At 42.6% G+C, this 27,776-nt stretch overlaps 4 protein-coding genes and 1 long non-coding RNA gene across 7 annotated transcripts in view; 3 read left to right on the top strand and 2 right to left on the bottom strand.

Moving 5' to 3' along the window:
- Positions 1-723: 723 nt before the first annotated feature.
- Positions 724-2,541, top strand: LOC118419273. The gene is made up of 3 exons (XR_004831612.1): positions 724-880; positions 1,883-2,112; positions 2,524-2,541. It is a non-coding gene; the product is annotated as an uncharacterized LOC118419273 (long non-coding RNA).
- Positions 2,542-2,673: 132 nt separating this feature from the next.
- On the top strand, positions 2,674-9,101 carry LOC118419991. The gene is made up of 8 exons (XM_035826729.1): positions 2,674-2,683; positions 3,096-3,241; positions 3,939-5,835; positions 6,175-6,281; positions 6,527-6,597; positions 6,923-7,092; positions 7,817-7,957; positions 8,438-9,101. The coding sequence occupies exons 1-8, from the start codon at positions 2,674-2,676 to the stop codon at positions 8,704-8,706; spliced, it is 2,811 nt and encodes a 936-aa protein (XP_035682622.1). The 3' UTR covers positions 8,707-9,101.
- On the bottom strand, positions 8,987-11,333 carry LOC118419052 (tetratricopeptide repeat protein 19, mitochondrial-like). Its single transcript, XM_035825296.1, has 3 exons — positions 10,834-11,333; positions 10,345-10,553; positions 8,987-9,762 (listed from the first exon to the last, which is right to left on the bottom strand). The coding sequence occupies exons 1-3, from the start codon at positions 11,289-11,291 to the stop codon at positions 9,308-9,310; spliced, it is 1,122 nt and encodes a 373-aa protein (XP_035681189.1). The 5' UTR covers positions 11,292-11,333; the 3' UTR covers positions 8,987-9,307.
- A 495-nt stretch (positions 11,334-11,828) lies between these two features.
- Positions 11,829-25,967, top strand: LOC118418980 (presenilin-2-like). Of its 2 annotated transcripts, none has more exons than XM_035825156.1 (10): positions 11,829-12,247; positions 13,269-13,489; positions 19,081-19,222; positions 19,922-19,989; positions 20,656-20,876; positions 21,342-21,440; positions 21,844-22,014; positions 22,873-23,109; positions 23,492-23,604; positions 24,106-25,967. In XM_035825156.1, exons 1-10 carry the CDS (start codon positions 12,095-12,097, stop codon positions 24,259-24,261), a joined length of 1,581 nt encoding a protein of 526 aa, XP_035681049.1. In that variant the 5' UTR covers positions 11,829-12,094; the 3' UTR covers positions 24,262-25,967. The 2 variants fall into 2 exon arrangements, with proteins under 2 accessions (XP_035681049.1, XP_035681058.1); XM_035825165.1 differs by having other exon boundaries at positions 11,830-12,247; positions 21,844-21,948.
- Positions 25,968-26,684: 717 nt separating this feature from the next.
- LOC118419053 (protein AAR2 homolog) overlaps positions 26,685-27,776 on the bottom strand; it is a 21,805-nt gene continuing 20,713 nt past the window's right edge. For both annotated transcript variants that reach the window (XM_035825313.1, XM_035825323.1), the window contains exon 6: positions 26,685-27,065. In XM_035825313.1, coding sequence (XP_035681206.1) covers positions 26,907-27,065 — 159 coding nt within the window. In that variant the 3' untranslated portion in view covers positions 26,685-26,906. The remainder of the gene's footprint in view (positions 27,066-27,776) is intronic.

Below are 27,776 nucleotides of genomic sequence, written 5' to 3'. Positions count from 1 at the left end.
CTTTTATTTGGACTCCTGTAAACCCCCAGAATTTCCAGATATTCTCTTCATTCTACATATATTGTTTGTTACCCATTCTCTAATAACAAAAAAAATGATATAAAGTTTTGCTCAAAACATTTTGTAGTGAGGTGCAGCAGATGTTATTATAAAAGATGATGTATTTTCGTAAATTTACAAAATTGACGAAAACTCTATTGGGGCCATTTTGGGCCGCCATTAGCTTATTCACGGGCAAATGCTTGATTTTTGGCACAGTTATGGCTTGAACCTCTGCATGCTCAGACACATCAGATCTAGAAAGAAGTTTAAAAGACTTGGTTGCATTCCACTGCCGTAGACTTTTTATGGATGAACTCCAGGACAGCGGACGTAATGCCTGTAGATGTGCCAATACCAGCCCGAGACTTGTATTCTATGGCCGTGGACTTTCCATGGGTGAACTCTATGACCGCAGACTTGATGTCTCTATAGACCAGAGTAGAGACTAGGCAAGGAGACCCCTTAGCAACAGGGATGTTTGTATTACGACTCACGTTATATTTTACACCTTGAATGTTATGTATGCATGTCGGCCAAGGCTCTCTGATGTTGTAGTTTCTTGACGTCCTTGTGTTAATTCCGTCAGCAAGTCCTACTCTGCAGGACAAAAGGGTGCCAAACAGAACCTTGCACCTTGTGTTGTGTGATAGAAATGACATGACTTTCTCATCAAAATCAATGGAATAATGCCGACTGATTAGTGTAGGATAAATACAGCGGCATGCTAGAGTCTAAGAGACAGTCTGTATGGAGGAAGCACAGTGGTAACACTTGGATACACTGGGATATCCGCTGACCCGACTTGAAAGTTAAAGCCTGATCTGTCGAACCCGTGACTGTGAGTACGAAATGTCCGATTCCGAGTATGTAACCTTGTCACAAACGGCTTTAATAATATGTTGTATTCCTCGGCGCACTGTTTCGGTTGTTACCCAGATTGTTGTGTTGTTGCGCTTCAATAAATGTACTTTGCCGGGACTAGAATCTAGTCGAACCGTCTTTGCCTTTCTGGTTTTAGAACAAAGTCACCGTAAGTGTAATTAAGCGGTTACAACTCTAAGACCGCGGACTTGATACCTTAGACGCCCCAGTACCAGCCCGAGCCATGAGGGTCCTTGATTTGAAATTGTTGTATTCAACTGCCGTGGACTTTTCATTGGTCAACTCCTAAACTGCGGACTTGATGTCTCTGTAGTACTAGACGCTCCAATATCAGCTAGAGCCTAATCTCCAAGCTGATCCTACGGTAGCATCAAAAGCTGGCAGGGGAGTGAAGACGGCCTAGGAGTGTGTTTCGCTACCGGGGATCTGCCTTCACTGATTACAGGGAGGAGCATTTCTATCGTAGCGAAACACACTCCGAGGCCGGCTTTACTCCTCTGCCAGCTTTTGATACTAAATTTATATTATGCTACCATAGGATCTGCTTGGAGATTTGCTAGAACCATGGAGGTCCTTTTGACGGCTTTTTGGAAATAATAGACACACACATACAAAGAAAGACAAGCCATACATGATGAGTTAGGCTCAGAACTTTAATATTGATCACCCCTCATAAGTGTTCTGATTCCCTCGACTACTGCAAATGATTGAATATGAAGCCTACCTTCCCCATACACTCAAAATACGGGGAATACACGTTACTAGTATGACAAATGAAATTATGAAAAAAGAAATAAGACATCGTAACTAGCTATAGTGGAGTGCACTTCGTTGGTAAGGACTGAATTTCAGATTTTCCCTCCCTAATTTAATCACTTATCCTGAGACAGTTGTTCAGACTTAACCTGATTAATTGTCGCACCTGCTTCATTTTGATTGGCATTTTATTATCCCACAGTTCCCCGCGCTAAGAACACCTGGGTACGGTGGCTGGCTGGGGAACGTCGCAGGAGAGCTCTCGTCCGGCCCCTGACCAGTCTTAGCGCCCCCTCAAGTCTGTCTTTTCTTGTACAACTGGCCTGTTATGAAAAGACATTGACCATGAAGCCTTCCTACTTCTGTCAAGTCCTCGTTGGTTTGCTGTGCTGGTCGCTTGTGTCGGTTTGTGCCACCCGCCAACCTCAACAGGTAAGGTACTACGTCAATCACATGGACGGTCAATTTTCCTCCAACTTGTGTGAATAGAAAAACTAGAAAAGTAGTTTGGGGCAATACGTTTAGTTTTTTTTTTTACTTTGTCAGTCAAACCGGTGGTTATCCGATATGAATTGAAGAATAGAACTAAATAATGTCAAGTCCAGCTGATGTTATGGAAATCTTAAATATTCTATCACTATTGTTCGGAAGAATATTTGCAGATCTTTTTGACTGACGTGTGATCCTACACAAGCCTTTCATGCAAAAACTAATTCAATGCATATATGAAATGATTGATGACAGAGCGCGTCACGAAAGCATCCCAAGCTACGAACTGTGTATGCGAAATGTATATTTGATTAAAAATTTTTGTCATTAAGAAATGATTTCGTCTTCCGACAGGTCAACAATCGTGGGTTGCGCCACACGCTGACAAACCAAGCGTATGCGTAGTTCATACCCTCCGCGATTCCTCATTTTCATGCATTGAACTTGGTGCTTCAAACAAGTAACTCCAATAAGCCTTCTCACTTTAGTTAAATTCTAGGTAATATGTCAAAGGGTAAGGCAGACAGAAAGGAAACAAAACCCGTCTGGATATTGTTATGCAAATCGAAACAATGGTGAAGACAAGGACTGTTTACTTTTTGTGTGCCTTACCCTTTGACATATTACCTAGACTTCCTGTCGCGCACATGCACCCTAAGTAATGTGAGAAGGCTTATTGTAAATTTGAAGGCTTTTCATGCAAATAGTAAATCGTCATATCGCATCGAGTTGAATGCAAGCTGCCAGAAAAATATAACTTTCGGGCCAAGGTTTGCCTTATGACGTTGTCGTTGATGTAAAAATTGCATCAAGTGAATTTGTTGACAATGACATGAAAGGCTACTTTAACGATGTCTTTCTTCATAATCGAAACGAAAGCTCCTGTGTGCTTTACATTGGTTTTTACGTACCTACGTGTTTCGAAGCAAAGTTTCTCTCCCCCTTCACTACAGGTGTACACGAGCGGCTGAGACGTGGTATCTTCTCGGGAGACTTTTGGAGCAAGATTTTCGGAGGGAAAAGCAGTGCGGTGCCGGACAAGGCCTCTCCCCTGCACAACGACTCCTCTAATGTAATCCACATTTTTTTTCTCTCAGAAATTCTCACATTTCCATTTCGCGAGCATATTCTATACTAGCATTGCAGCATCCGTGAATATTTTCATCAGGTTAGTAGGTTACCGGGATTTAAGTTCGCGGTAGCGGAAAAATGTAGTGTTCGCGGTGGTTTTAAGTTCGCGGTAGCACCATCTTCTGTAGTCACATACTAGTTGGAAGAGTATTTGCGGAAGTTTTGAGTTCACGATGAATTGGCAACGCGAAAACCGCGAACATTTCTGCGTTTACAGTAACAACAATCCTTGTACACAATCAAGTGGTTTATTCAACATCTTCCTCAGGATCTAATTTTGATTGGTTCACATTGTACTGCAGCACAGGTGTTGCTGCTTACAGGTGCGGTCCCAAACGTAAAGTATTTTGTTGTACACATGCTCCTTTACGCTCAGGGCCCCATTGTTAACACTGGATTAACTATCTGTATATGTATGCAAATGTTAACGTTTGGAAAGGTGACAGGTGGGCCCTGAAATGTCAGTTGAATAAAACACTTGGTTGTGTACAATGAATATTCTTGTCATTCAAAACACCTGGAGTAAACGGCACTAAAGTACATCCTACACTGCTAAAGGATGTCATGATGTGGAATGAATGCTCTCTTTCGAATTCCAGCACTGTTTTCCTTCACCAAATGTTTTTCTGCATCAACAGGAAGGTGACTGGGATAATTTCTGGGATGCACCAAACTTCCAGACAGCTGTTCCAGACCACGAAGAAGAGAGCTTTCTTGGAGAGATTGCCGCCGCTTTGGAGAGTGATGATACGTCTAGCGACCTACAATCTACAGTTGACGTTATAAGTACAGCAGCAGATGGCGGTGAAGCTGGCAATGGCGGATCTGAAGAGGAGGATAAAGAACCTGAGCTAGATGTGTCAAATCTTAAGCTGCAGGTGGCGCAAGTATTCCAGCTTCCTCAAGACTTTGAGATCAGTTTAACACCCCCAATTCATCCCTTACAGAAACAACAAATCACTTACAACATGACAGAACCGTTTGGGACATTCAGTTCACCTGGATACCCCCGCCCTTATAAAGTAGACCGTTTCAACTACACAACAACTTGGAACATCAATGTCGCCAAGGGCAGCGATATCAAGTTGAAGTTCTTCAACTTTGCAGTCGGGTCCAGGGACGAACATGCACCTGACAAAACTTGCAAACGTTCTCTGGACTTTGTTGTGGTGAACTCTGTGCCCAATCAGAGGTGGGTGCTGTGTGATAAGGATTCCAGGCTAATCACCATCAGCGGTCACACGGCCATGGTCAAACTGATGTCTCGTATCGAACAGCCCTTCTCTGACGGCATGGGATTTTTCGCAGCGTACAAAGAGATACCGACCACGTCCTCATTCGACAGGGAAGATGAGCGAGAACAGGTGTCAAGTACATCTCGAATGACGACGTTAGACACTCCTTTTGACGGTAGGAACCTGGGGGATAACAAAATGTTGATTAATGACGATGTATCCTCCACCCCGCCTATGAATGCTTCATCTTCAGTCCCTACTACAGATCCTAACCAGCATACTTTATCTGTAGTTCCTACTACAGGCCTAACCCCAGCTGTTACATCTGCAGTTCGTACTACTGGCCTAACCCCGACAGTTTCATCTGCAGTTCCTGCTATAGGCCCACCACAGAATGGTTCATCTGCAGTTCTTACTACAGGCTCTTCCCAGAATGGTTCATCTTCAGTCCCTACTACAGGCCCATCCCAGAATGGTTCATCTGCAGTTCCTACTACAGGCCCATACCAGAATGGTTCATCTGCAGTTCCTTCTACAGGCCCATCCCAGAATGGTTCATCTGCATCTCCTACTACAGACCCATCCCAGAATGGTTCATCTGCAGTTCCTTCTACAGGCCCATCCCAGAATGGTTCAGCTGCAGTTCCTACTACAGGCCCATCCCAGAATGTTTCAACTGCAGTTCCTTCTACAGGCCCATCCCAGAATGGTTCAGCTGCAGTTCCTTCTACAGGCCCATCCCAGAATGGTTCAGCTGCAGTTCCTTCTACAGGCCCATCCCAGAATGGTTCAGCTGCAGTTCCTTCTACAGGCCCATCCCAGAATGGTTCAGCTGCAGTTCCTTCTACAGGCCCATCCCAGAATGGTTCATCTGCATCTCCTACTACAGGCCCATCCCAGAATGGTTCATCTGCATCCGCATGTCCTACTACAGGCCCATCCCAGAATGGTTCATCTGCAGTTTCTACTATGGGTCAATCCAAGAATGGGTCATCTACACATCCTACAACAGGCCCATCCCAGAATGGTTCGTCTGCATGTCCTACTACAGGCCCATCCCAGAATGGTTCATCAAATTTTGCTGAAACCAATGTGCAGATATCTCCAAGCGTGAACTCTTCTGTGGGTAGCGGATTCCCCGGAGAACCGAAAGTCCTGGATTCAAATGATGCTGATGGCAGAGTGGTCTCTTCTACCCCTTTGACTAGGGTTACAGGAAAACATACCAGTTTGTCTCCAGCAACAGTGGCGCCAGTGGACCTCATGCCTAAGGGACAGAAAACTGAGTATGCACCAGGGGGTGAGTTTACTAGCTTGCTCTTTGTAGAAGTTGCCTTGGGTACGAATGTTATTAAAGAGCAAATGACCCGCCCTGAGGTGTATAGATCTATGGTGTCATAAGGCCTGGTCAATTGCTATAACCACCAAATAAATTCACCGAGTGAGCGAAGCAACTACAGGCTCAACATAAAGGCCTGGTTATAGTATGACACCATATCTGTGTCGGTATATAATGCTTTGGAAATTTTAAACAAAAGGTAGGAACTGAACTACTTGTAACCTATAACCAGTCAGCTTGTCCAAATCCTAATTGAAAATTAATTCTACCTATTGTTCCATTTTCTTCCATTCCCTTCAGGTTTCCGTTTGTACACCATGAAGTTTGATCTGAATCTGTCGGACGCCGACGCTGTTTACAGTGATGGAAAGGTGCGAGACAACATGTTAGGGTCAATCTTGGCTGTGGTAAGTCTTCTCTAATTGAAAAACACAGAGGTCATATAATCATCAAAACGCAATGAGTACTGTATTGTTGCAAATCTACCTTATTAGCACAGCAATTTCCATTACTCGCTGAAGGATAAAACTTTGGCAAGTAATCTTTGTCCAGTGAAACGGACGGTGACCATTAAGATTGATAGTATTTCCTTGCATATCTGTGGCATTTTCTTTTGTTTTGAGACTAAACTTACATCATCTTGTCATTTAAGATGAAGAAAGGCCTGAAGAACAGTTATTTTGGAGGAGACTATAGTGGCATACATGGATTGAGGCTAATCAGGTAAGAGCACTGAGGAAAAGGTATTTTTGAATTTGTTTCTATGTCTCATTGCAATGGTAAGGAAAGTTTTGTTTGCTATCAATTTTTTCATTTGTACGCCTGAATCAATTTTGGGATTTGCAGTGGATTTCATCTAGACAACCAAATTTATATTATGGCCTTATGGGATAAGGTAGCAGGGATTAGGTACATTGTACTCAATAAATGCACTATGTCTAGTTTGAAGCCTAAACAGGTACAGACTTAAATGTCAGTGAAAATGGAAATGCATGGTACAATAGAAATAATTATGATCGAAAATGTACTTTTGAAAAATGTCTTACAGCAAAGGCAACAGACTTGCCACATTGGAGACAGCCATTGAGATGCTGCCTTCTTCAACTGTAAGCATGAAAGTCATTGAGGGCATCATAGGAAGTGCCATGCAGACCAGCCAGTGGAACACTACAGCAGCCAGCGCTTTTAACTTCCAGGCTGCATCCATGAGATCTTCTGGTAAGAAATATGTCACGTCAAGAAAGTAATACTGTAAATGCATTTAATTTCGCGGGGAATCAATTTTGCGTTAGCGGGAAAATGGAGTTTTTGCGGTGGTTTTAAATTCGCGGTAGCGCCATAGACTGCAGTCTAAAACTATAACGGAAAATTGTTCGCGGTGGTTTTAAGTTCACGGTTAAGTGGCCACCGCGAAAACCGTGAACATAAAACCACCGCGAACATTTCTGCATTTACAGTAGGTAGTCCGAAAGTCTTTTTAAAGCCGCAGGGCGCTGTACCTGTATGGTTTTGGAAGGCAAAGTCCAACTCTCTCCTTAAGCCTCACCAAACAAAGTCTGGTAATAATTTTCACCTGGCTTCAGTGAGGAAAAACCCAAAGCAAAATGCCCCTATGACCCACTATACCATTTCTTTGAACACAGAAATCTATCCACAGTAGGAGTAGGTACCTGTACAGAAAATCCAGGTACGGTCCAGTTACAGAGGATCAGGTCCAGGTCCGGACCTGGACCTAATTATCTGTGAAAACTAATTATCTGTGAAAACTTGCGAATGGGCAATAATCAAACAATGGTCCATTTTGCTACAAAGGATTCTGTTCGGTGGAGTATCCATTGACGTTTTAAAATCCTGTTCGTAAACAACACTAACTGCCTGTTTTAGACGAAGACCCACCCCTAGTCCACAGTATTAAACAGTACCAACTTTGTGTCCATCCTAGATCTGGATGAATGTGCCCTGGGATGGCACACTTGTCCCCAATATGCAGACTGTATCAACACAGACGGGTCCTACACCTGCCACTGTAAGAAGGGCTACGTAGCGAGCGGCAATGCTGAGCAGCGGGTTTGTGTGGAAAAAGGTAATTAGGAAGGACCTTGAAATGAAAACTTTCTAAAACCCTTAAGAGTACAAAACAATTTTTGCAATACAAAAATGTAAAGCTCATATAATTATCTGCTTTCGATAGATGTATATGGTATGATAACTGTCATTATAAATCCTTCTACCTTTGACGAATATAGTTGGCATAGTAAACACAGCAGCCAGTCAAAACCTGGTATCACTACTCACCAAAAAAAGGCGCTCTTTTGAGAAGAAAACAGTGCATACCAGTAATTGTCACAAGGTACAAGGTTTCATATTGTTTGCTTTTCTGCTTCTTGAATTCTTTTGTGTGTCATGCCAGGTTTCGAACAGGCTGCTGTGTTTACAATGATGTCAAAAAATGACTTGATTATCTAACACAGGAATCAAGTACTACATTTTGATAAGATGCATAAAGGAAGATGCTACTATCAATTTTGGGGACCTTAAATTATTTTGTTTCTTTTTGTTACAGGAGAAACTAGACCAGGTGACAACGACAGTGACATGTGGAAGAAAGTGACCCTGATTGTGTCGCCCATTGCCGTCGCCCTGCTGCTGTGCATAGTGTTTATAGTGATCTGTGTTACCAGAAGGCGGCACCACCGCTACAAGGAAGATTACAGCATGACAGGCAGGGCCACTCCTGGCAGCTACAACCGCCACGACAGTCAGGCGCGGTCCAGGAAAGAATGGCGGGACTCCCAGCACGAGAGCGACTCGACAGGGTTTACACGGGTGTAGATTGTCACATACACACACACATGTACACACACACACACACACACACACACACGCACACACACACACACACACACACGCACGCACACACACACACACAGGTACACACACACAGCTGTTTATCTTTGTCTACAGTGTAAGCAGTTGTTTACAGTAAGTGATATATGTGATGAAACAGTTTACAGTATGTGGTGACAGTTTACAGTACATCGTATGTGATGAGGACAGTTTACAGTGATATATGTGATGACAAGGCAAGAAAAGTGTTATTAAATGTATTCTCATCTGAAAATGTTATGCTATGTAAAAAAAAATGTGACCTTTGTAATGAGTACTAATTAAAAGCTATCGTGAACAAAAAATATGATCACATATCTTTGTACTTTGTAAAAAAAAAAGCAGACAATAGAGCAGAAGTGTTGAGAGAAATGTGAATTCGATGAGTATAACATAACGTTACAAAGAGATTATTGTGGATATGAATGGTCATTTAACAATTACATAATTAGATTTCTATAAAAATGCTCAGATTTTTGCTAAACAGGAAAAAAATGCACAAAAATTACAGATAACCATTGTGTCAAGAAAATAAAAGTTCATGTTTTCAACTGGATTGTTTGCCATCACTCTTTGCAGCATTCAGTTTCTCAGCCTTTCTGGCCTTCTCTAAATCTTCCAAGCAGAGCAAAACCTCCTTTTTAGACAAGCCATCATGATTCTTCTTAGCAAGAGCTAGAGCTTCTTGTAACGTCTTCTTGGCTTCTTTAAACTCTTTCTTGTGCATTAAAGTCGTTCCCATATTGCACAAGATAGCAGGCAGGTCCTCAGCGGAGCTTTTTTCCGCCACCTCCTTAGCCTCCTGAAAGCAGCCAATAGCTTCTTCGTATAAACCCTGTTCCACATACAAGGTCCCCAGGTCGTTGAGTAGAACCCCCGTCTGAGGATGTTCATTCCCCTGGACAGTTCTACAGATCATCAGGGCCTTGCTCATCAGTGTCCTGGCATGGAACAGTTGTTTTTGCAGAGCAGCAAAGGCTGCATAGTGGTGTAGACACATACCTGTACAAACACATAGCCATGCTGTGTTAGATTATGGATGATATACTGTGTTAGAAACAGCAAGATGGTTACACCAAACCTACTTTTTTTTTAATATGGCTATGTTGATTTGATTACATGGATGACATCCACTGGGAACTCAAAAACTGATGCATGGGTGCAAATGAAAAAAAAAAAAAATTTGGCTCACCCCAAAAAGTTGCCTTCATTATGAAGTCTAAGTGGTCAGGAACAATGAACAAATGACTGAAAAGAGTATGGTATACTGAATAATAGATTCTTCATTTTTGTTCATTGACTTTGGAATTTACTTTGGCATTCTATCTCATTAGTATTTGTCTTCCAATATTTTTTCTTCAATATATGGCTCAAGAGTCAAGTTACAGTTATTTTGTATGATTTACAGTATGATCAGGGAAACTGATAAAAATTTATGTGCTTGTAGATGTCATCCATATAATCAAATTAACATGGCCTATATAGATCCTATACTATAGTTAAGTACTAGTAGGCAAATGTGTGGCTAGACAGATACTAGCAGGGATGTCCCTGTAGCTCAACTGGTAGAAAATGTAGGGTTACCTAGCAACAAGACCGTGTCCTCATCCGTGGACTTGTTGGCGATCTTCTCCTCCAGGGTCTTCACGCACCACTGGTACCCCTGCTGTGCCAGGTCAGTACGCCCCTGACTGGCGTAGATCCCGGCTATCTTCATGGAGATCTCCAGAACTGCGTTATCATCCTGGTCGGTTCCTGAGGACACCAGAACTTTCAGGGTTTCCTTGAACAACCTTGTAATGGAATTTGAAGAAAGAATGTGACATGTTTTGGTCAAGTTTTGTAAAGAATATCAGCCTAAACAACTTGTCAAAGTTAAGTAGGGCTACCTAGAAATTTCAACATGACAGAAAGAGCAAGGTGTTGCAAAGAAATAAAGAATTCCCAATGGAATGCATGCATGTAATTCTTTTAAATAGTTGTGAAATCAATTTGTCAATCACGGTGATATGCTATCGGCTCCGCCCTTGTGGCGTCGCCAAAAATAAAAGAAAGAGAGGGAAGGTTGAAAACCTTTCAGCTTTACTCCAGTGTTCCTGACTGAGTGCCAGTTCCCCCAGCATGTCGTACACATAGGCGGTGGCGTAGTCGATCTGTCGCGCTTGAGACAGTTTCAGGGCCTGGTGAAGGATGATCTCCGCTTCCGCGCCTTTGTCTTGCTCTATCAAAAGTTTGGCACGTTTCACCATCAACGTGATGTCGTCGTCCTTCGGACCTTCTTCTCTGTCTTTTACGGACGAGAATAGACCAAAGACCCCGGCGGCAGCCAAAGTCGTACCGCCGACTAAACATCCCAGTCTTGGCGGCAAATGGGATGCCACCGCCGTAGATAATAAAACACAACTTCGCTGAGAATAACATCTGTTGCACTGTCTTATAACTGATCTGAAGTCGTTTGCCGCACATCTCCTGTAAAGGAGATTGGTAGCGGGCCTGCCAGCAGACAGCAAAATTTGGACCATCGAAGCCATGTTGGTTTGACCTCTGACCTTTCACTGTATTACTACTCCGTCCAAAATCGTAGGGTCCAAAAAGAAGTTCCCTTCATTTGGTAACCCCCAACTGATGAATTATATACACGAAATACATGCATGATAATTTGTTATTGACGAAATCAGTTAGGTTATGTTACCGGTATGATGTCGGCATTCGAGTAAATTCCAAATATAGATCGGACGTGTAACGTTACATTGTGTGGTGTGAGTGATGCGGTCAGGCAAATACATTGGTACGAGATACTTAAAGCAGAGGTTAGGCTGGATGAAGCTTGTTTAAGACATTTTTAGGCGTTTTTGTAGTGACTGCTATTTTTTAATGTTTTCATTGTATCACCAAGCTAAACTTTGCGCTAAATTGATAATAAGGAAAGCCCGATAAAACGCCAAAAAGTCGTCAAAAGCTAGCTAGCACCAAGGAGCTTTTATCAGGCACCAAGGACGTCACCTAACCTCTGCTTGGAGAGTTGTCGGTAATACGTCGGTACGAGATCTTCCACCAAAATTACTGTACTTCCGGTTGGAAGTGCGGATGTGCTGCAGATTCGTCTGTATTTGTGGCCGATTACTTCCCTTCTGTAATTTTTAGTCGGTACTTTTTCAAAGAAGTCAACAAAGGGAGACTTCTCCACAAGATTTACCCCCAAGAATCTCTTGGTTTTTGTGTCAGTCGGAGCGACACGACATAATTTTACGAAGACGGCCATTTTGTGAAAAAAAAGAAGCAGAAGTTCCCGTTGTCAAAGAATTTGACGTGCCATCCGCTCTTTGCGGCGTGGATGTCTCAGTACAACTCCGGCTCTGACTCGGAACACTGCAACGAGAGGACCAGCCTGATGGAGGTACAGGTGGACGTGCGATCCGGGGTGGGGGAGGCCGTCACCACACAGAGGGTGTCCAGGAGCAGTGGCCGCCGAAGTCAGCAAATCCAGGTAACGTTACTAACTTACTGTAATTTGATTATCCCGATTGTGGCGCATGTTTCGTGGTAGCTTGAGGAGAACATATAAATATGTCAGGCGAATTTCAAGAGGTAGTTTTCACTAAAAAATCGGAACTTGCCCATTTGGCAGCGTGTGTTATAAAAATCTTATAATACACAATCGTCCAAGAAGTAACATATTTTACTCTCTCCAAGTAGATGTTGGGAAGTCAGGAAACGTCACGTTTTTCCATCATAATATCTGCTTGGAGATTGGACTAAGGCACAAAACCATTAAAAATGACATGAATACTAAACGCGAAAAGGATCTCAGACGATTCAAAGACTGTATATCTGATGCACAAGGCTGAAAAGATGAATGATAGTTTATAAACGCTACCCATATAACGAATACATTCTGTAACTCACAGTTGAGCTCCTGGTTCCAATTTGTTTGTGACTAGGAGTTTTCAGTTCAGTCCTGGATAGGGCATTTCGGTTGGGGCTGCACTGTCTTTCTTTCAGAAGGGATGTAAAATGGGGGTCCCATGGACAAGCAAGTGCTCTTAAAATCTCCAGGGAGTCCAGGCAGATTTACCAGTGGTATAATATAGTATACTATAAGATACGCCAAAAATAGTTACTCAAGCAACTGGATATGGTTTTGAAAACCATATCCAGTTGCTTGAGTAACTATTTTTGGCGTATCTTATTACCTGGATGTCTAACCTACATCGACGTACTATAAGATAGTATCAAATAAGTATAGCTGGCCAAATTTAGTCCCACTGGCAGTTATAATACAAAGTAAGTTTCAGACTAGGAAAATGATACATTTGTCCTTTATGAAATAGGACAATCAGGGTTTTTTTAAGTGGACTGAATAAAATTCTAACTGGAAACTACTAGTATATACTGTCCACTGTCCACCCAAAATCAAAGACTTTCTGGGGTCGGTCAGGAAACAGGAAACAAAGCATTCTTTGCCTTATCCTGAATCTAAATTACCTGTCCTCTGTGAAATCCAACAGGAAAGCACACCAGGTGGGGCAGAGGGAAGAGAGGCAGGGGATGGAGGAGAGGATCATGGGATCAGACACAGGGAGGATGAGGAGGAGGAGGACACAGAGATGACCCTGAAGTACGGAGCCAAACATGTCATCATGCTGTTCGCTCCCGTCTCCCTCTGCATGGCTGTTGTCGTGGCGACCATCAGTTCCATTACTTTCTACACGGAAAAGAATGGCTACCTGTGAGTCTCATCTTTCAATTTTTTGTAGAATCATGTTGCAATTGCTCATAGTCCATCTTAGAATATTTGAATGGAAAGCCAGTTTTTTATCTGTATGTTTTGGAAGAGTGTTGATTGGCTAGCAAAGTCCACCACAAATTAAAGGCTTCCATGAGCTTGTACACCATAGCAAATATGCTGTGTTAAAGGTGAAGGCCACTGAGACATAAACAAAAGTTGTCCCTCGACGCTGTCACGTGGTGAACACTGCGTGGATTCTCGCTTCCACGCCCATCCTGAAGCTCATTTGTAGTCACCTGAAAGAAGAAGCCCCTCCCCTTTCGGTGACGTGCGCACTCTCGGCTTGCATAATCCTCAGTTATAATTTTTGCTTCGTAATAGTAAGACCTATTCCGTATAGCTCTGTCACAATTAGTGACCGTAGTTCGAGTTAACATAAGTCTGAGTGGTCACGCAAAAGAAAGTGACCCTCATAAGTCGCGCTCTCGGCAAGTTCAAGAGGACAAGAAACGCGAGCGTAAGAGGAAAACGTCGCGTGAAGATAGGGCAAGTACTGCCCCGCCTGCTCCGCCATGCTGGAACGTGTCCGTGCTTGTGTACAACCACGTGCTTCGCCGCCGTCCCCCCTGTCAAAAGTCTGGGGGAGTTTATGCGCCGTATGGCCGGTCTCCCGGCAGCACAGGGGAGTTCTACGCTCCATGGCGGCGAGTCTACTCCTCGGGAGTCTGAGCAGGAGCATTTGTCCGGGCAGGAGCAGGAAGATTTTCCGGAAAATTTAGCGGAGTTGCATGCCACTTTGGGCGTCTTCACCACACAGGAAGTTCAGAACGCACTCCGTGCACATGTGGCCTTCAGCATGATGTCTGAAGAATTCCTGGGAGTTCAGGAAGTTCTCGGCTCCTTTGCGGCTTCCGTAGGCGCAAAGAGGCATTCAACGTATCCTTAGGGATGGTTCTGGCAGGAAGACAAGACTGGAAGGTCGACACATGGTCTCCCTTTTTCCCGGTGCATCGAGTGTTATACACCGGCAATGTTCGTGTGTGTTAACAGAGATGCACAGGGGCACATCGAGAGACATAAGTTTTGCACGGGCGCTGTTCCGCGAGTCGGTTACAGGACAGTCCTAGTTGCAAATGTGCCCCCATCGCTGGAAGACCTTCAGAGAAACTGGTATAATACCAGTTCGGAGATGCCAGTTCTCAGACGCCAAGAGTGTGGACAACGCTGGCGACTACTGGCTACATGGGTCTTCCACGATCGGCACAAGATGGTCGCCGAGTGCGTACCATGCCGTAACGAGTACAACGTGCTGTCCCACTCCGGTAGGTGTGGTTTCCTTCGACTTACCTTTTTAGGTAACGTTACTCGTAACGTACCCTTTGCACGTTGTCCTCAGTTCACTTTACTCCGGTTCCACTTAGTTCATGGATGATGGAGTTGTATTACGTTTTTGTGCCGGATTAAATGCACCGCTAAGTCGGTTTCCACGCAGCAGAATATATTATTTCCCTGCGTCTGACGCCACATATTTTGATCGCACCGATTAGTCGGTTTTGTTTCCTCGCAACAGAATATAACTTTCCCTACGTCTGACGCCACATATTTTGTTTGCACCGTTGAGTCGGTTTCGTTTCCACGCAGCAGAATTATATTTTTCTCTGCGTCTGTTGCCACATAATTTTACGCACCGTTGAGTCGGTTTCGTTTACACGCAGCAGAATATATTTTTTCTCTGCGTCTGACCAGTCTCTCCGTTCGTTAGAGACACGTAGTTACGTTTTCTACGTTTCTAACTTGGGTAGAAGTTGTTCAGCGGTTATTTGCCTCAGTTTTACCTTGAGGTTTCAGCAAGGACTCTGTTTGTCCTGAGTTTCAGCCACCGATCGTTTCGCTGCATGCGGTTTCTGCAGTTTAGCTGAGGTTTCCTTCATAGGTGCCTCCTTTTTTGCTGTCTTTGAAACAGTTTCAGTCTAGACAGGTGGTTCCCGCTGGTCCGCTTGGGACTTACAGTTTACTTAACCGCGCCCGGTGCCTCTGCTAGCTAGCTGAGTTTGTTCGGGCAACCTACTGTTTTCGGCGATCGATCAGTAACGTTATTAAACGTTAGCGTCATGTCAGTCACTCAGTGTGTTTTTGTGGCCGCAATGTCGTCCTTGTCAGGCGCTTGATTTGGCCGATCTTTTATCGGTAGTACCCAAATTCCTTTATTAGCATAGTGAGCATGTATGTCAGGGTTGATATCCTTGTTTTGGGGCTGTTGCTCCGCTAGATGTGCTCACTTTGTGCCTTCGCACAGCAGATTCCTTCTAGAATGTTCACAGCTGTTCACAACAAACTTGTTTACGTCACGTGAGCGCCCGTGAGCGCCATTTTGTTTTTCGCTTTTCTCGCGAGATTGCCAGAGTTCTCGACGCCCTCTTGCGGTTTCAGTGTAAACTGCAGTGTTGCATTTGCGTTTGCGGTCCGTTTGAGATTTTATTTCTACGTTGACTGCGGCTTTAGCGGGTTTGCGGTAGTTACCGCTTTTAAATGTCTATTTACTTTTTTCTCGACCGTTTTTTGCCGTACCTTTATGGTTTTTACCATTCTGAGGGTGTGTGGTACCTATGTCGGTATTTTTTATGGGCAAATTACAGGTTTCTTGTGCAAGTTTGAGGTAACTTTAAATTAGTTACTAAAATCTAGGAGGTTTTATAAAAAATTTTTAAATGAATAGAAAATGTATTTATATATTTTAAAATTATTTAATCTTTTTGTGTTTCACACATGTCAGAGTTTTCTGTTCTGGACTGTTTTTCAGCTGGGTTATCTAACCTTTTTTTGTGTTCTGAGTTTTACCAAGTTTTCACCATTTCTTGAAATGATGGTAGTTTTCAGGTTTTGTTGCACCTGGTTTGACCTTTGGTTGGTGTCAGTGTTTAGCATCACTTTACTGTAAAGGTTTTTACCTTTGAGTGTTTTTCCTAGTTTAGTCTAGGTCTATGCTAACCTTTTGGGAATATTTTTCCCAGTTTTGGTGAATTCCTGAGTTCAGGAGTAGTTCCTTTGAGTAGGATACTAGTTTGTCTTTTGACAAGAACGGGTCTCTTATTGAGTTCTCGGTTCGCACTTGTTTTACAAGTTTTGAGCAGTCACAGCAGCGACAGTGTTAGTTCTGCTCAGTTACCTACTTTTTCACCTTCTTCAGGTTCTCCCTCACTCTACAATATAAGGAGTGTTGGTTTTTACCATAAAGGGCTAGTCAGGACCCCTTTTTGTTGATGGGTCAGTTTACCCCCTTTTTACGTTCAGTCATATGGCACTTTCCCAGTGTCTCAGGGAGAACATCGCGTTAGACAGAGCAGCAGCTCTCTGTTTGGCCTCCCCAAGAGGCATTCGCACAGGTGGACCTTGGGCTCGTTGTAGAGCCTGGCACTCTCAGATGCTGTCCACCTTTCGCAGTGTCACCCTTCTGCTAGGACGCGCGCGTCTCACCGTGTCTGTTTCTTAGTTTTTCATCTTCCAAGTTTGTCAACTGCCGGGTCAGAAACATGTCTCCAGCCCATCACCTCGCCCTCAGCATGTGTAAGTGCGTGGTGGTGAGTAGTCTCCACGTGTCAGCCGTCTTCGTGTCTGGCTTTGACATCATGCGAGCACTTCCGCGCCAGATCAGTTCATGCAAGGTTTTTTTTTTTTTTAACTTTTGATCTGTGACACCAGTGTGTTCGTGACCTTACACAAGTGTCCCGGCCTCCGCAAATGGGGAGCATTGGACTTAGTGTTTCCCACATATATATTAGATTCTTACCCGGTTTCTGTCCTGGGAGCCTGATCTGTAGGCGTCGCGTACTGTGTCTATTCAGCAGGCCATTCTCGTCTAAAAGATGCTGAGAGTATTCCTACATACAATACGAGGTGCGGGTGTTGCAAATGGCACCGTTCGGGGGCACATCGGCATGCTACCTTGGAGACTCATCCGGTTCGCGCTTTTTTACAGTCCAGTGCCAACAAGTCTGCTCTTGTACCAGTAGACTCCCAGGTCCTTCAGACAACTTTCTCTGTGTGGACGTCCCTGGTGACTTTAGTTCTACAGAGAGTGCTAACCTCTGGAGTAGCGACCATATTGCTCCTAGCGTCTGAAGGCAAGAGCGAAGGAAGTTGCTCCTCTCCACGTAGGGGAAGGTCTCACTGAGCTGGAGGTAAGTTTATTTGGGACGTTTCAGTGGTCCTGAAACTCCTGCGTAAGTGGACACCGGCAAATTGTTTCAAACAGTTGACTCTTAGGTGGCTATGTTAGTAGCCTTAGTGTCAGAAATCAATCATTGGCATTGTTAGACTCTAGTCATATGACCTCTTCTTAAGAGGGTTTGTCGTTTGAAGTCTACAGACTGACAAAGACTTCTCGACCGGACAAACCTTCTTATTCTTTGGTTTCTGTCTTAGTTTGAGCAGAAGGAAGTGTGTCCTGTGTTTTATTTGAAAGCATTTTTAGCCAGGACAGCAAAGTTCTGTTCTGATTCCGTTTCAAGAGTGTTCCGCGCATTGGCCAAACCGCACAAGGCAGTGTGCTCAGCCGCGATAGCTCGTTGGCTTATATCATTCCTTTCAGAAGCTAGTTCAGTCACATATAGCTTCATTGGCCATTCTGTCAGAAGTGCGCCTACCTTTGCTGTCTGTCAATCCGGGGTATCAGTGAAGGTCATTATGCAAGCGGCTATCTGGTCTAGTTCTTAGACCTTTGAAAAGTTATGACTAACCGTCAAATTTGTTTCACTTTGGTCTTTTTGTTCTGGCCTCCGCTTCAAACTCACGCAGTGTTCACCACGTGACAGCGTCGAGGGACAATTGAAGTTTGGTACCAACCAACCTTGGTGCCGGACAAATGTAATTGTCCCTCGACGTGGAACGTGGTGAAACCCAGCCCAAAATAGTACTGCTGGGGTGCTGCATCTGACTATTCCCACCCTGGGATGGTCGCCAGAACGGGTTGTGAAGAACTGAGGATTATGCAAGCCGAGAGTGCGCACGTCACCGAAAGGAGAGGGGCTTCTTCTTTCAGGTGACTACAAATGAGCTTCAGGATGGGCGTGGAAGCCAGAATCCACGCAGTGTTCACCACGTTCCACGTCGAGGGACAATCACATTTGTCCGGCACCAAGGTTGGTTGGTACCAAACTTCAAATGTCTGGACAATGTTAGGCAAATTGTGACAATGTTGCAGGTCAGGAGCCTTTACCTTTGAACTTGCGTATCCCCATTTGAAATGGTGAACGAGCTTAGTCAGTTACTGCTCAGGATTGTCAAGAAGTTATTGAATGAAACAACAATCTCATGTTTACTTGGTATGATAATGGAACATTGGACAGTGTCCTGGAAACATGATAGAGAAATTGAAAAATTGATTTTTTTTTTCAAGGACTGATTACCACGTAGTATATCTGTCCTTGCAGATTTGTAAATTTTGTTATGCCAACATGTAACATGATAACTTGGTTGAGTTTTAGATATGAAATGAATAGCAATATAAAATATTGGTAAAAGATATCTAGATACAAAATGTATCTTAATGTTGTAAATAAATGGTGGACGATCTTATGACCTATTGTTTCCAGAATCTACACACCTTTCCACGAGGAAGGCGCGTCCACAGCCAGCAAAGTTGGCGACTCCCTGGCCAACGCTGCCATCATGGTTGGGGTCATCCTAGTCATGACTGTCTTCCTGGTCATCCTGTACAAGTACAGGTGTTACAAGGTGAGTTCTTAAATCTACAGGCGTTAGTTTGAACACATAGATCACAGAAGCAAACAAACAGAAGTAATCATCAAAGAAGACACTAGTTTGCAGTAGTTTGGTAAGTTTGATTTTTGAAGTAGTACTCCTGTGTGGCTGAAGGAAGTGCTAGTGTCGGCAAGGAGGAATGTTTCAGTAGCCCTAGTGGTAGCAGCTCTCACAGTTGAGCTCCTGGTTCCAGTTTGGTAACTGGGTGACCCTGGTATGAATCATTGGAAGGGCATCTCTGTTGGGGCTGCACCTATCTTTTGGAAGGGACATAGAAATGGGGTCTCATTTATGAGGAGGTGCCACACGTTAAAGGGGAAGGGCTAGCAACCCCTTGCTGTAAAAATATACCCTGCTACTGAAACAGCAAACTTACTGACCTACATGTATGTGCTACTACACACTACAGAGGTTACAACTAAACAATAGTGTCACCAAGAGACAATTCTGTACTATACAGAACTCAAAATACCTAGCAGAATTCAATTGCACGTAGAAATGTACACGACAATTCTGCAGGCTAGAAATGTAGTAAAAAAGATTCAGACTAAGGTATTGTGAACAATGATCTAGCTATACAGCGGAATGTAATATGTTTATGATATAACATCCTTGGTTGCTTGTGCAATGCTGTGCATAGAGATTATATTAAAGATACTTTTGTTCTTACAGTTTATCCATGGCTGGCTGATCCTGTCCTCACTGATGTTGCTGTTCCTGTTTGCATACATATATCTGGGGTGAGGATAGTTTTACTGTTTTTATCTTCAAATGTACAACAAATTGAATAGGTGTGACCTTAAGAAAAGGAATTGTGATTGCTGAATCAGATTTACTTTGATAAAACGAAATAAAATAAAAATTGTGCCCACAAGTGCTTTAGCTTGTTCTGTCATAGGTACACCAGGAGTTTAGGTCCAGACCTGTATCTAAACAAGTTTACAGACACCGGTAGGGGTTGGCAATTCTACATGCTTACTGCTCACAGTCCAGCCGTCTGGGATGTGTACTTGGGAATACAGTGCTTCTAAATGTGTATTGCAAAGCTTTGTGGGATACTCTAACAATCTTCTTTGGTACTAGTACCTTGCCCTCACGTAGTGAGGTTCTCCAGGCATACAACATCACCCTGGGCATCGTGATGTGTATTTGGGAATACAGTACCGTAGATGCAGAAACTTTTGCGGTGGTTTAATGTTCTCGGTTTTTGCAGTGGCTGCTTCACCTCGAATTTAAAACCACCGCAAATATTTTTCCATGGCAGTAAGAGACTACAGTGCATGGCCCTACTACGAAATTAAAACCACCGAATTAATTCTCCACAAACTTAAATGCATTTACAGTACTTTTGAATGAGCTTTGTGGGATTCTTTAACAACCTTCTCTGGTATCTGCCCTTACTATAGTGAGGTCCTCCAGGCCTACAACATCCCCTGTGACTACATCACCCTGGCCATCGTGATGTGGAACTTCGGAGCGGTGGGGATGGTGTGTATCCACTGGAAAGGCCCCCTGCTGCTGCAGCAGGCTTACCTCATCGTCATCTCCGCTCTCATGGCGCTGGTCTTCATCAAGTACCTGCCTGACTGGACTACCTGGTTCATTCTGGGGGCCATCTCACTATATGGTATGACTTCCAGCTTAGTAGTGTTTAGAGATGTTTTGTATAAGTGCTATTTTGTAAGTTTGGGAAATTTTAATTTACACATTCTAGGTTCTCTCCAGTACAGTTGTTGAGCATTAGGGGCCCCTATGCTGTGATTTGTATCCCTTATGCTGTGATTTGTATCCCCTATGCTGTGATTTGTATCCCCTATGCTGTGATTTGTATCCCCTATGCTGTGATTTGTATCCCCTATGCTATGATTTGTATCCCTATGCTGTGATTTGGATCCTTATGCTACAATTTGGATCCCCATTTTCAGGTGGAGGATTCGCCAAAACCCTCCTTAATGACTCAAGTCTGTGTCACTTGCCACATGACTTTGCCACACTAAGAAAAAAGATCTAAGGGACCACCAAAAACTGGCCACAATGGTTATCCTTGTACAATGATGTGCTGACTATATGTTAAATCTGCTATGTTCCACAGACCTTGTTGCAGTGCTGTGCCCCAAAGGTCCCCTGAAGGTTCTGGTGGAGACAGCCCAGGAGAGGAACGAGCCCATCTTTCCCGCGCTCATCTACTCCTGTACGTACATTACTGCCGCTAATAAAATCATTTTAGCTAAGAGCAGCCCACCCCTGGTCCACATGTAAACATGTTGTATATAGCTATGAAGATGTTTTGTTGGTAAAATGTGCAAAGTATACAAGCAAACTTTTCCTATGCAAAAAACGATCAGTCAGTTATGTTTGATACTGATACTCTGTGATTTCTTCTCTCCATATCCTTTTATTTATTGTTAATTATATTGATATGAACTGTAAGCTGAACATAGTCTTTTACTACATATGACTGGACTGTATGACTCTACTACTACTACTACTACTACTGGACATTTGGATAACAGCTTTATTACACAGTCACAGTGTTTTGTAGTGAACCACTCCTAATTGTGTATGGATGTAATCCTTTTTGTCTTTCCTCCCAGCTACAATGATGTGGTTCGTGGGCATGGCGGATTCCGACCCAGAGGCCAAGAAGAAGAAGAAAAAGAAGAAGAAGAGGCGTGCCGAGGGCGACGCCCAGGCCGCAGGTGGTTTTAGACTCCTCGATAATGAAGCTGGGAGCACAGGGGACGATGCTGACGCTTTTGACTCAGGCACGCTCGTATACACATATATCATATACACTTCACCCTGAAATAGTTCTCTCCACTTCTACAGTCTAAATAATTTGCTACCATTGGATAAAACTCTGATCTTTAGCTTTCGATCTTTCAGTTTTTATTGTTATTTTCATTTTTTAGGTCTAGAAGTTTTATCCAGTTGTAGTGAATTATTAGTGAACAAATGGTGATGATTTGCATCTAATCAGCATAGTTCCCTTTTGATCCTTGCCAATCCTGTGTGTATTATAGAGAAAAGCTGGTGCCATTAAAGGTATCAACTACATCTGTCTTTTCCACATCAGGCCATGTTAATTTGATTATATGGATGACATCCTCTGGGAACCCCAAAACTGATGAGCGAACGTGGGAATAAAAAAAAGTTTGGCCAAAAAAGATGTTGCCTTCAATATGAAACCTAAGTGGTCAGGAAACTTGAATAAATACTAGTATGAGGATGGTATGCCAATATCAAACAACAAATTATTTCCGTTTTTTCTTTCTCTTCTTCGTCTTTGACCTTTGAATTGATGTTTGCATTCTATGACCTTTCTGATATTTTTTCTTGCAATTTGCAGCATATATTTGCAGCTGCTTTATACGACTTACAGCACGGTTGAAAACTTTTTGGATGTCATCCATATAATCAAATCAACATGGCCTTAGTACTAAATCAGCAAGGGCAATGGTGATGGTATATTGTCAGGGGTTCAGCACCTGCCTTTTGCATGAATCTATGGTTTGACATGAATGGAAGAGGGGGAAGATACAGTGCAAAAACACTATGTTTCCCTTCCATAAAGTAAACATAGAAGGAAATTTCACTGTCTCTTATGTGCTGCATTACCCCAGCCCCAGCAGGTGCTGTAGGTGGTGAGGAGGAGGGAGGGTTCGGACCAGACTGGAACGAGTCCCGCGGATTCCAGCCCACTCGCCGACCGAACAGGGGCGGGAACGCGTCCGATGCCTCCGTAAACAGCGAGGACGCACGGCAAGCTGCGCAGAATCTGTCTAACGGGAGATTGTCACCTAGTGGGAATCAACAACAACAACAACAACAGATGGAAGAAGACGAAGATGAGGAAGAAAGTAAGTCATAGACTTGGAGCCATCCTCTCCAACAAGAGTTCAGCAACCACATACCTCTTTGAAAAAGTTAAATTATGAAAATGACAGTTACATTATCTATGCCTAGATCAAGTTTGAAATTCCTATCATTTACTACGCCGATGAATTGTAGCAATCTTGTATTTGTTATGCAAAGGAGGTCCATGCTTGCATAATTTGTATTTGTAAATGTTCCACCTGACATGTATTGAGGTCCTATACAGAAAATACTTGAATAATAGAATTTCCACTTTAAGGAAGCAAGCAAGAAGCAGAATCTTTTTTTGAATGTATTATGGAATGGTTTCTTTCGATGATATAAACAGCTTTTAATAACTGTCCATCTTCTTGTTTTTGTTTGAAGGGGGTGTAAAGCTGGGACTGGGAGACTTCATCTTCTACAGTGTTCTTGTTGGGAAGGCTTCATCCAACGGGGACTGGAACACAACCCTAGCCTGCTTTGTGGCCATTCTTATCGTAAGTCACCATCTTATACATGACATTGTGTATTCACATTGAATATCCGACCTACAATTGTATGTCTCTGAGCAGCCTATTTTATTCCTTTGTATAAATACCTTATGGACTGTGGTTCTGTTTCTCATTTATTTCAATATAAAAATGTGTCCTTTTTATGGGCGTGTTCAATATACTTTATTTTATGTTGAGCACATTTACCCTTCATTGTGTAAAAAAATGGCAACAATCTCTAGACACCTAGTCTCACATGGTCTGTGATGAACTTAACCTTACTTGGTATGTAATATAGTATGTATTTGTAATTGGTAATTGGTATGTAGTTATTTTTTAACCTTCCTGACAACTATGATAGATTTCACGAAGATGTTATTTTTTTTTGTCTTTTTTTTCTTTGCATGGTTGAGGTTCCTAGATGATGCCATATGTTATAATCAAATTATAAATGTGTACAAGGATGGACAGATTATGATTTATCATGTTCTTTCTGCTGTTGATTAGGGCCTGTGTCTGACCCTGCTGTTGTTAGCGATCTTCAAGAAGGCGCTGCCTGCTCTCCCCATCTCCATCACGTTTGGACTCATCTTCAACTTTGCCACAGCCAACCTGGTCACACCCTTCACAGATGCGCTGGCCAGTCAGCAAGTCTATGTGTAGGGTGTTAGCGAATGACATAATTACTCTGGCTGGGGTAAATAATGTACATTTTGTATGTCACAAAGCAGTTACTCAAGCAACTAGAGATGATTTTGAAAATGGTTTACGTTTCAGGTAGAATCCACTACAGTACAGGCAGCGAAATACACATCAAGTTTTGCAGAATGTCCTTTCTAGTAATTTTGCAAAATTTGGCGGTACTATACATATATATTGTACATATACCTTTCATCAATGGCACTGAGTAGATCTGTTGAAGAGCAAGAGTTTTGCCAATTTGAATAATTGGGTATAAAATCTGCTTTTCAATCTGCGTTTCTGATGAAAGACAGTGGATGCTGTCTGAAATGTCTGACTGTTTCCAAGATCATACCCAGTTGCTTTTTGGCATATCTTATTACCTGGATGTCTAACTTTCATCGACGTGAATAATGTATGTATTGTAGTTTTGAGCACTGTAGGATTTAAAATCTGTTCAGGCATTTGTAATATATCCAGTGCAATCAGATCAACACCAGTCATTATTGCAATGTTGTACATGTACATGCTTCTGTTGTTGAGTTTTTTGGGGGGGAGGGGGGTACAACATTCACCAAAGTAAAACTGATGATCTGGGCTTTTAGTCTAACCCTCGCAAGACAGGGAACAACTGAAGATTAACTGGATAGTGATTAACTGTACGTACATTTACCGCACCTTCAAGGACCTGGAGCATACGGGGTAAATGTGAAATGTGCCACAATACAGTTAAACCTGCTCAAGACGACTACCCAGGGCAGCAGGCAAATATTGTCGTCTTGGACAGGTGGTCGGTTCGAAGAGTATCAACTCACAACATGCTCGAGGCATTGTTTAAATGATTTCAGTTGTGTTCAATGGTAAATAACAAGCCCATGCACTCAAAGAAAATTGTCATCGAGGTGTCAAAGTCCGCACAAACCAGACGATTTTGGCACAAAATCACAGTGGTCGAAAATCGATGACACCTCAAGCTTGACGCAGTCATAATGGGCAGGGATTTGGTCATGTGCTGTCCCAATTTTGGTGGCCGCATTGGTCTGGCCTGGCAGGTGGTCGTCTTGAAAAGGTAGCGAGGAAAAAAGGTTGCAACGACCAGGTGTTCCGTTTGAAGAGGTGGTCACTTGGACAGGTTTGACTGTACTCAATGTCATCAGGATAAATATAGAGCAAGATTTTATCAAAATCTCCTTGAATAGATCATATTCTATCATAGATGATTCAAAATGTCTTAAAAGTATCTGTTGGTTGTCTAAGATCATGTTTGTAATGGATATGTAGTATACTAATCGATCGTTATTCATTATGATGTGTATTTTCAACTTCAAGCCACTTTTGTAAATTTAGCTTTTATTAGAACTTGAATTTGAGTGGTATTGTACAATGTTGATATATGATTGTGCTGATATACTCTTTGTAAATGTGCAGTTTGATTTGATCATATTAGAGGCTACTGAACACATAATGCTAAGGCAGAATTATATACAAGAAATATGATGAAGACTGGATATTTCTCATTTTTGTCAAATCTCTGATTGGGAAAGAAAACATCAAGATTACAACATTCCAAGTTGCGACACATTTCCTAAAAAGGACTGTTCCAAAAAAGTACAGACACCTAGTCTGTATTGTATTATTATGTCTTCACAAGCAATAAATACCTGCACACATTTTGTGGACATGTTGCATATTGTGGGTTTTCTGTTCTGTTTTTCACTTTGAAACCATTAGGTCATATATTTAACACAGATCTAGGCAATGTGTTTCAAATAGAAATGTATGGAAAATAGATTTCACATACAAAAGGCCATTTCAGTAAAGCAAGCATTTTTAATTACAAATGTACAACATTTACAGCATGTGGCAAAAAAAAAGTAATCGTCATCTCAATCCAGTTTAGCTCGCTAAAAGCTATTCTTCCAATGGTGGTAACAGAGAAGATCATTGTACCAGGGAAAATTCCCCTAGCTCTTTTGACAAACAAGCACCATGGCACAGTGGACCATGGCTTAACGTCCCGTCCTAAGGACTGCAACCCTTTCCTGTAGACTAGTGTGCATGTCAGGTGAACGAATCAAACTCACGGCTTCTTAGTCCAGATGCAGGGCCACTAACCACTGGACTATACATGCTTCTGACTAGATCAAATATCCCTACTTTGTAAAGATGTTTTTTCTGAGTATTCAAATTGTGTGCAAAAGTTCTGCCATTGTATGTCTCTTATAATTTCAATACATTTCAAGATAGTACTGTTGGTAGGCCAAAATTTTGCTAAGCACAATGCTTATTGGTGAGATGATCATTTGTAACAGTAACATTCTTTGGACTCCAGGAAGAAGAGAATTTACATTCAATTTGTAAATTCTAATGTAGCTCGAAATAAACGAGGTCAAGAAGCACGCCACTCAATTTAGCTCTTTATTCACACTACCCCCATTAAGTTGTAGCCTGTATGTTTTGCAGATTCCATTAATCTAGCTTATTTACAAGGTTATTTTGTCATATTTTTCCATCATTAAAACTAACAAATGGCTCAAGCTAGTCAAAATAAAAGTGAATAGTTGGAATGTTTCATCATGAAGTGAAAGTTCAGGATATTTCCAGTGACCTTGGGCATCCGAACAAGGTCAAGTTTCTCCCAGATGCACAACCACAGGGGCATCGTCATCTTGCTCGGCGTCAAAGTCCCAGCGGAAGGTCTTGGTCAGGTGATCCTTGAACTGGCACCCTCGCTTCTTCAGCTGACGACTCGCGGTTTCACAATTGGCCAAGTTGTAGAAGAAGACCTGAGACGGCAATAAGAATTTCCGGTAAATTTCCTAATATACTACATGCAAGCTTTTCAAGGTCAATGTTAAACCATTTTGACAAAACATAAGCTTTTCTAAAGACATCCTCGATCCTATTAACAGAAAGACTGCAGAGAGAAATAAGACCATAGCATGTTCAGGACAAATACTGAAATATGCTGCAGTACCAAGGTCACACACCAGGAGGCCCAAAATTGCCATTGGCCTTGACCTTCCCAACCCCTATCCACATACTGAATACCATTAGAATCCATCTGGAGATTCTAAAGTTATGCTGGCCACAAATATCCAGAAACACAAACACAACCCCTTAATGTATTTACATACAAAATAATATCACAATCCATCCAGAGGTTCCTAAGTTATGTTGACCACAAATATATACAGACACATGGGCCAAAAACAATACCTCTATTTTTCATGGAGGTCAATAAAAGCATGCCATACTTGCAGCACACGCCAGAAAACAGTTAAACAAGCAACTGGATATGATTTTTGAAATGGTCAGACGTTTCAGATAACATCCATTGTCTTTCGTCAGTGACACTGAAGAAATCTCGTTGGCTAGCAAGTTTTTATCTTTTGTATATCAGTTCATAGCTTGGATATAAAAACCTTCTTTCCAACAGGATCTCTTCAGTGTCACTGACTAAAGATAATGGATGCTATCTGAAACATCTGACCATT

This window comes from Branchiostoma floridae, chromosome 1 (genome assembly GCF_000003815.2).
Source record: "Branchiostoma floridae strain S238N-H82 chromosome 1, Bfl_VNyyK, whole genome shotgun sequence".
Classification (NCBI taxonomy): domain Eukaryota; kingdom Metazoa; phylum Chordata; class Leptocardii; order Amphioxiformes; family Branchiostomatidae; genus Branchiostoma; species Branchiostoma floridae.
The sequence above is the reverse complement of the archived record's forward strand: the minus strand, read 5'-3'. Positions and strand labels throughout refer to the sequence as shown.

Excerpts from the sequence above, each read along its gene's own strand:
- LOC118419991 (XM_035826729.1), top strand. Across the intron at positions 3,242-3,938 it reads TGCACAACGACTCCTCTAAT|GAAGGTGACTGGGATAATTT; the intron begins GTAATCCACATT and ends CTGCATCAACAG. Across the intron at positions 7,958-8,437 it reads GCGGGTTTGTGTGGAAAAAG|GAGAAACTAGACCAGGTGAC; the intron begins GTAATTAGGAAG and ends TTTTTGTTACAG.
- LOC118419052 (XM_035825296.1), bottom strand. The coding sequence starts at position 11,291 with ATGGCTTCGATGGTCCAAATTTTGCTGTCTGCTGGCAGGCCCGCTACC. Across the intron at positions 10,554-10,833 it reads CACTGGAGTAAAGCTGAAAG|GTTGTTCAAGGAAACCCTGA; the intron begins GTTTTCAACCTT and ends TTCCATTACAAG. Across the intron at positions 9,763-10,344 it reads GGACACGGTCTTGTTGCTAG|GTATGTGTCTACACCACTAT; the intron begins GTAACCCTACAT and ends GTGTTTGTACAG.
- LOC118418980 (XM_035825156.1), top strand. The coding sequence starts at position 12,095 with ATGTCTCAGTACAACTCCGGCTCTGACTCGGAACACTGCAACGAGAGG. Across the intron at positions 13,490-19,080 it reads ACGGAAAAGAATGGCTACCT|AATCTACACACCTTTCCACG; the intron begins GTGAGTCTCATC and ends TATTGTTTCCAG. Across the intron at positions 22,015-22,872 it reads TGCTGACGCTTTTGACTCAG|CCCCAGCAGGTGCTGTAGGT; the intron begins GCACGCTCGTAT and ends GCATTACCCCAG.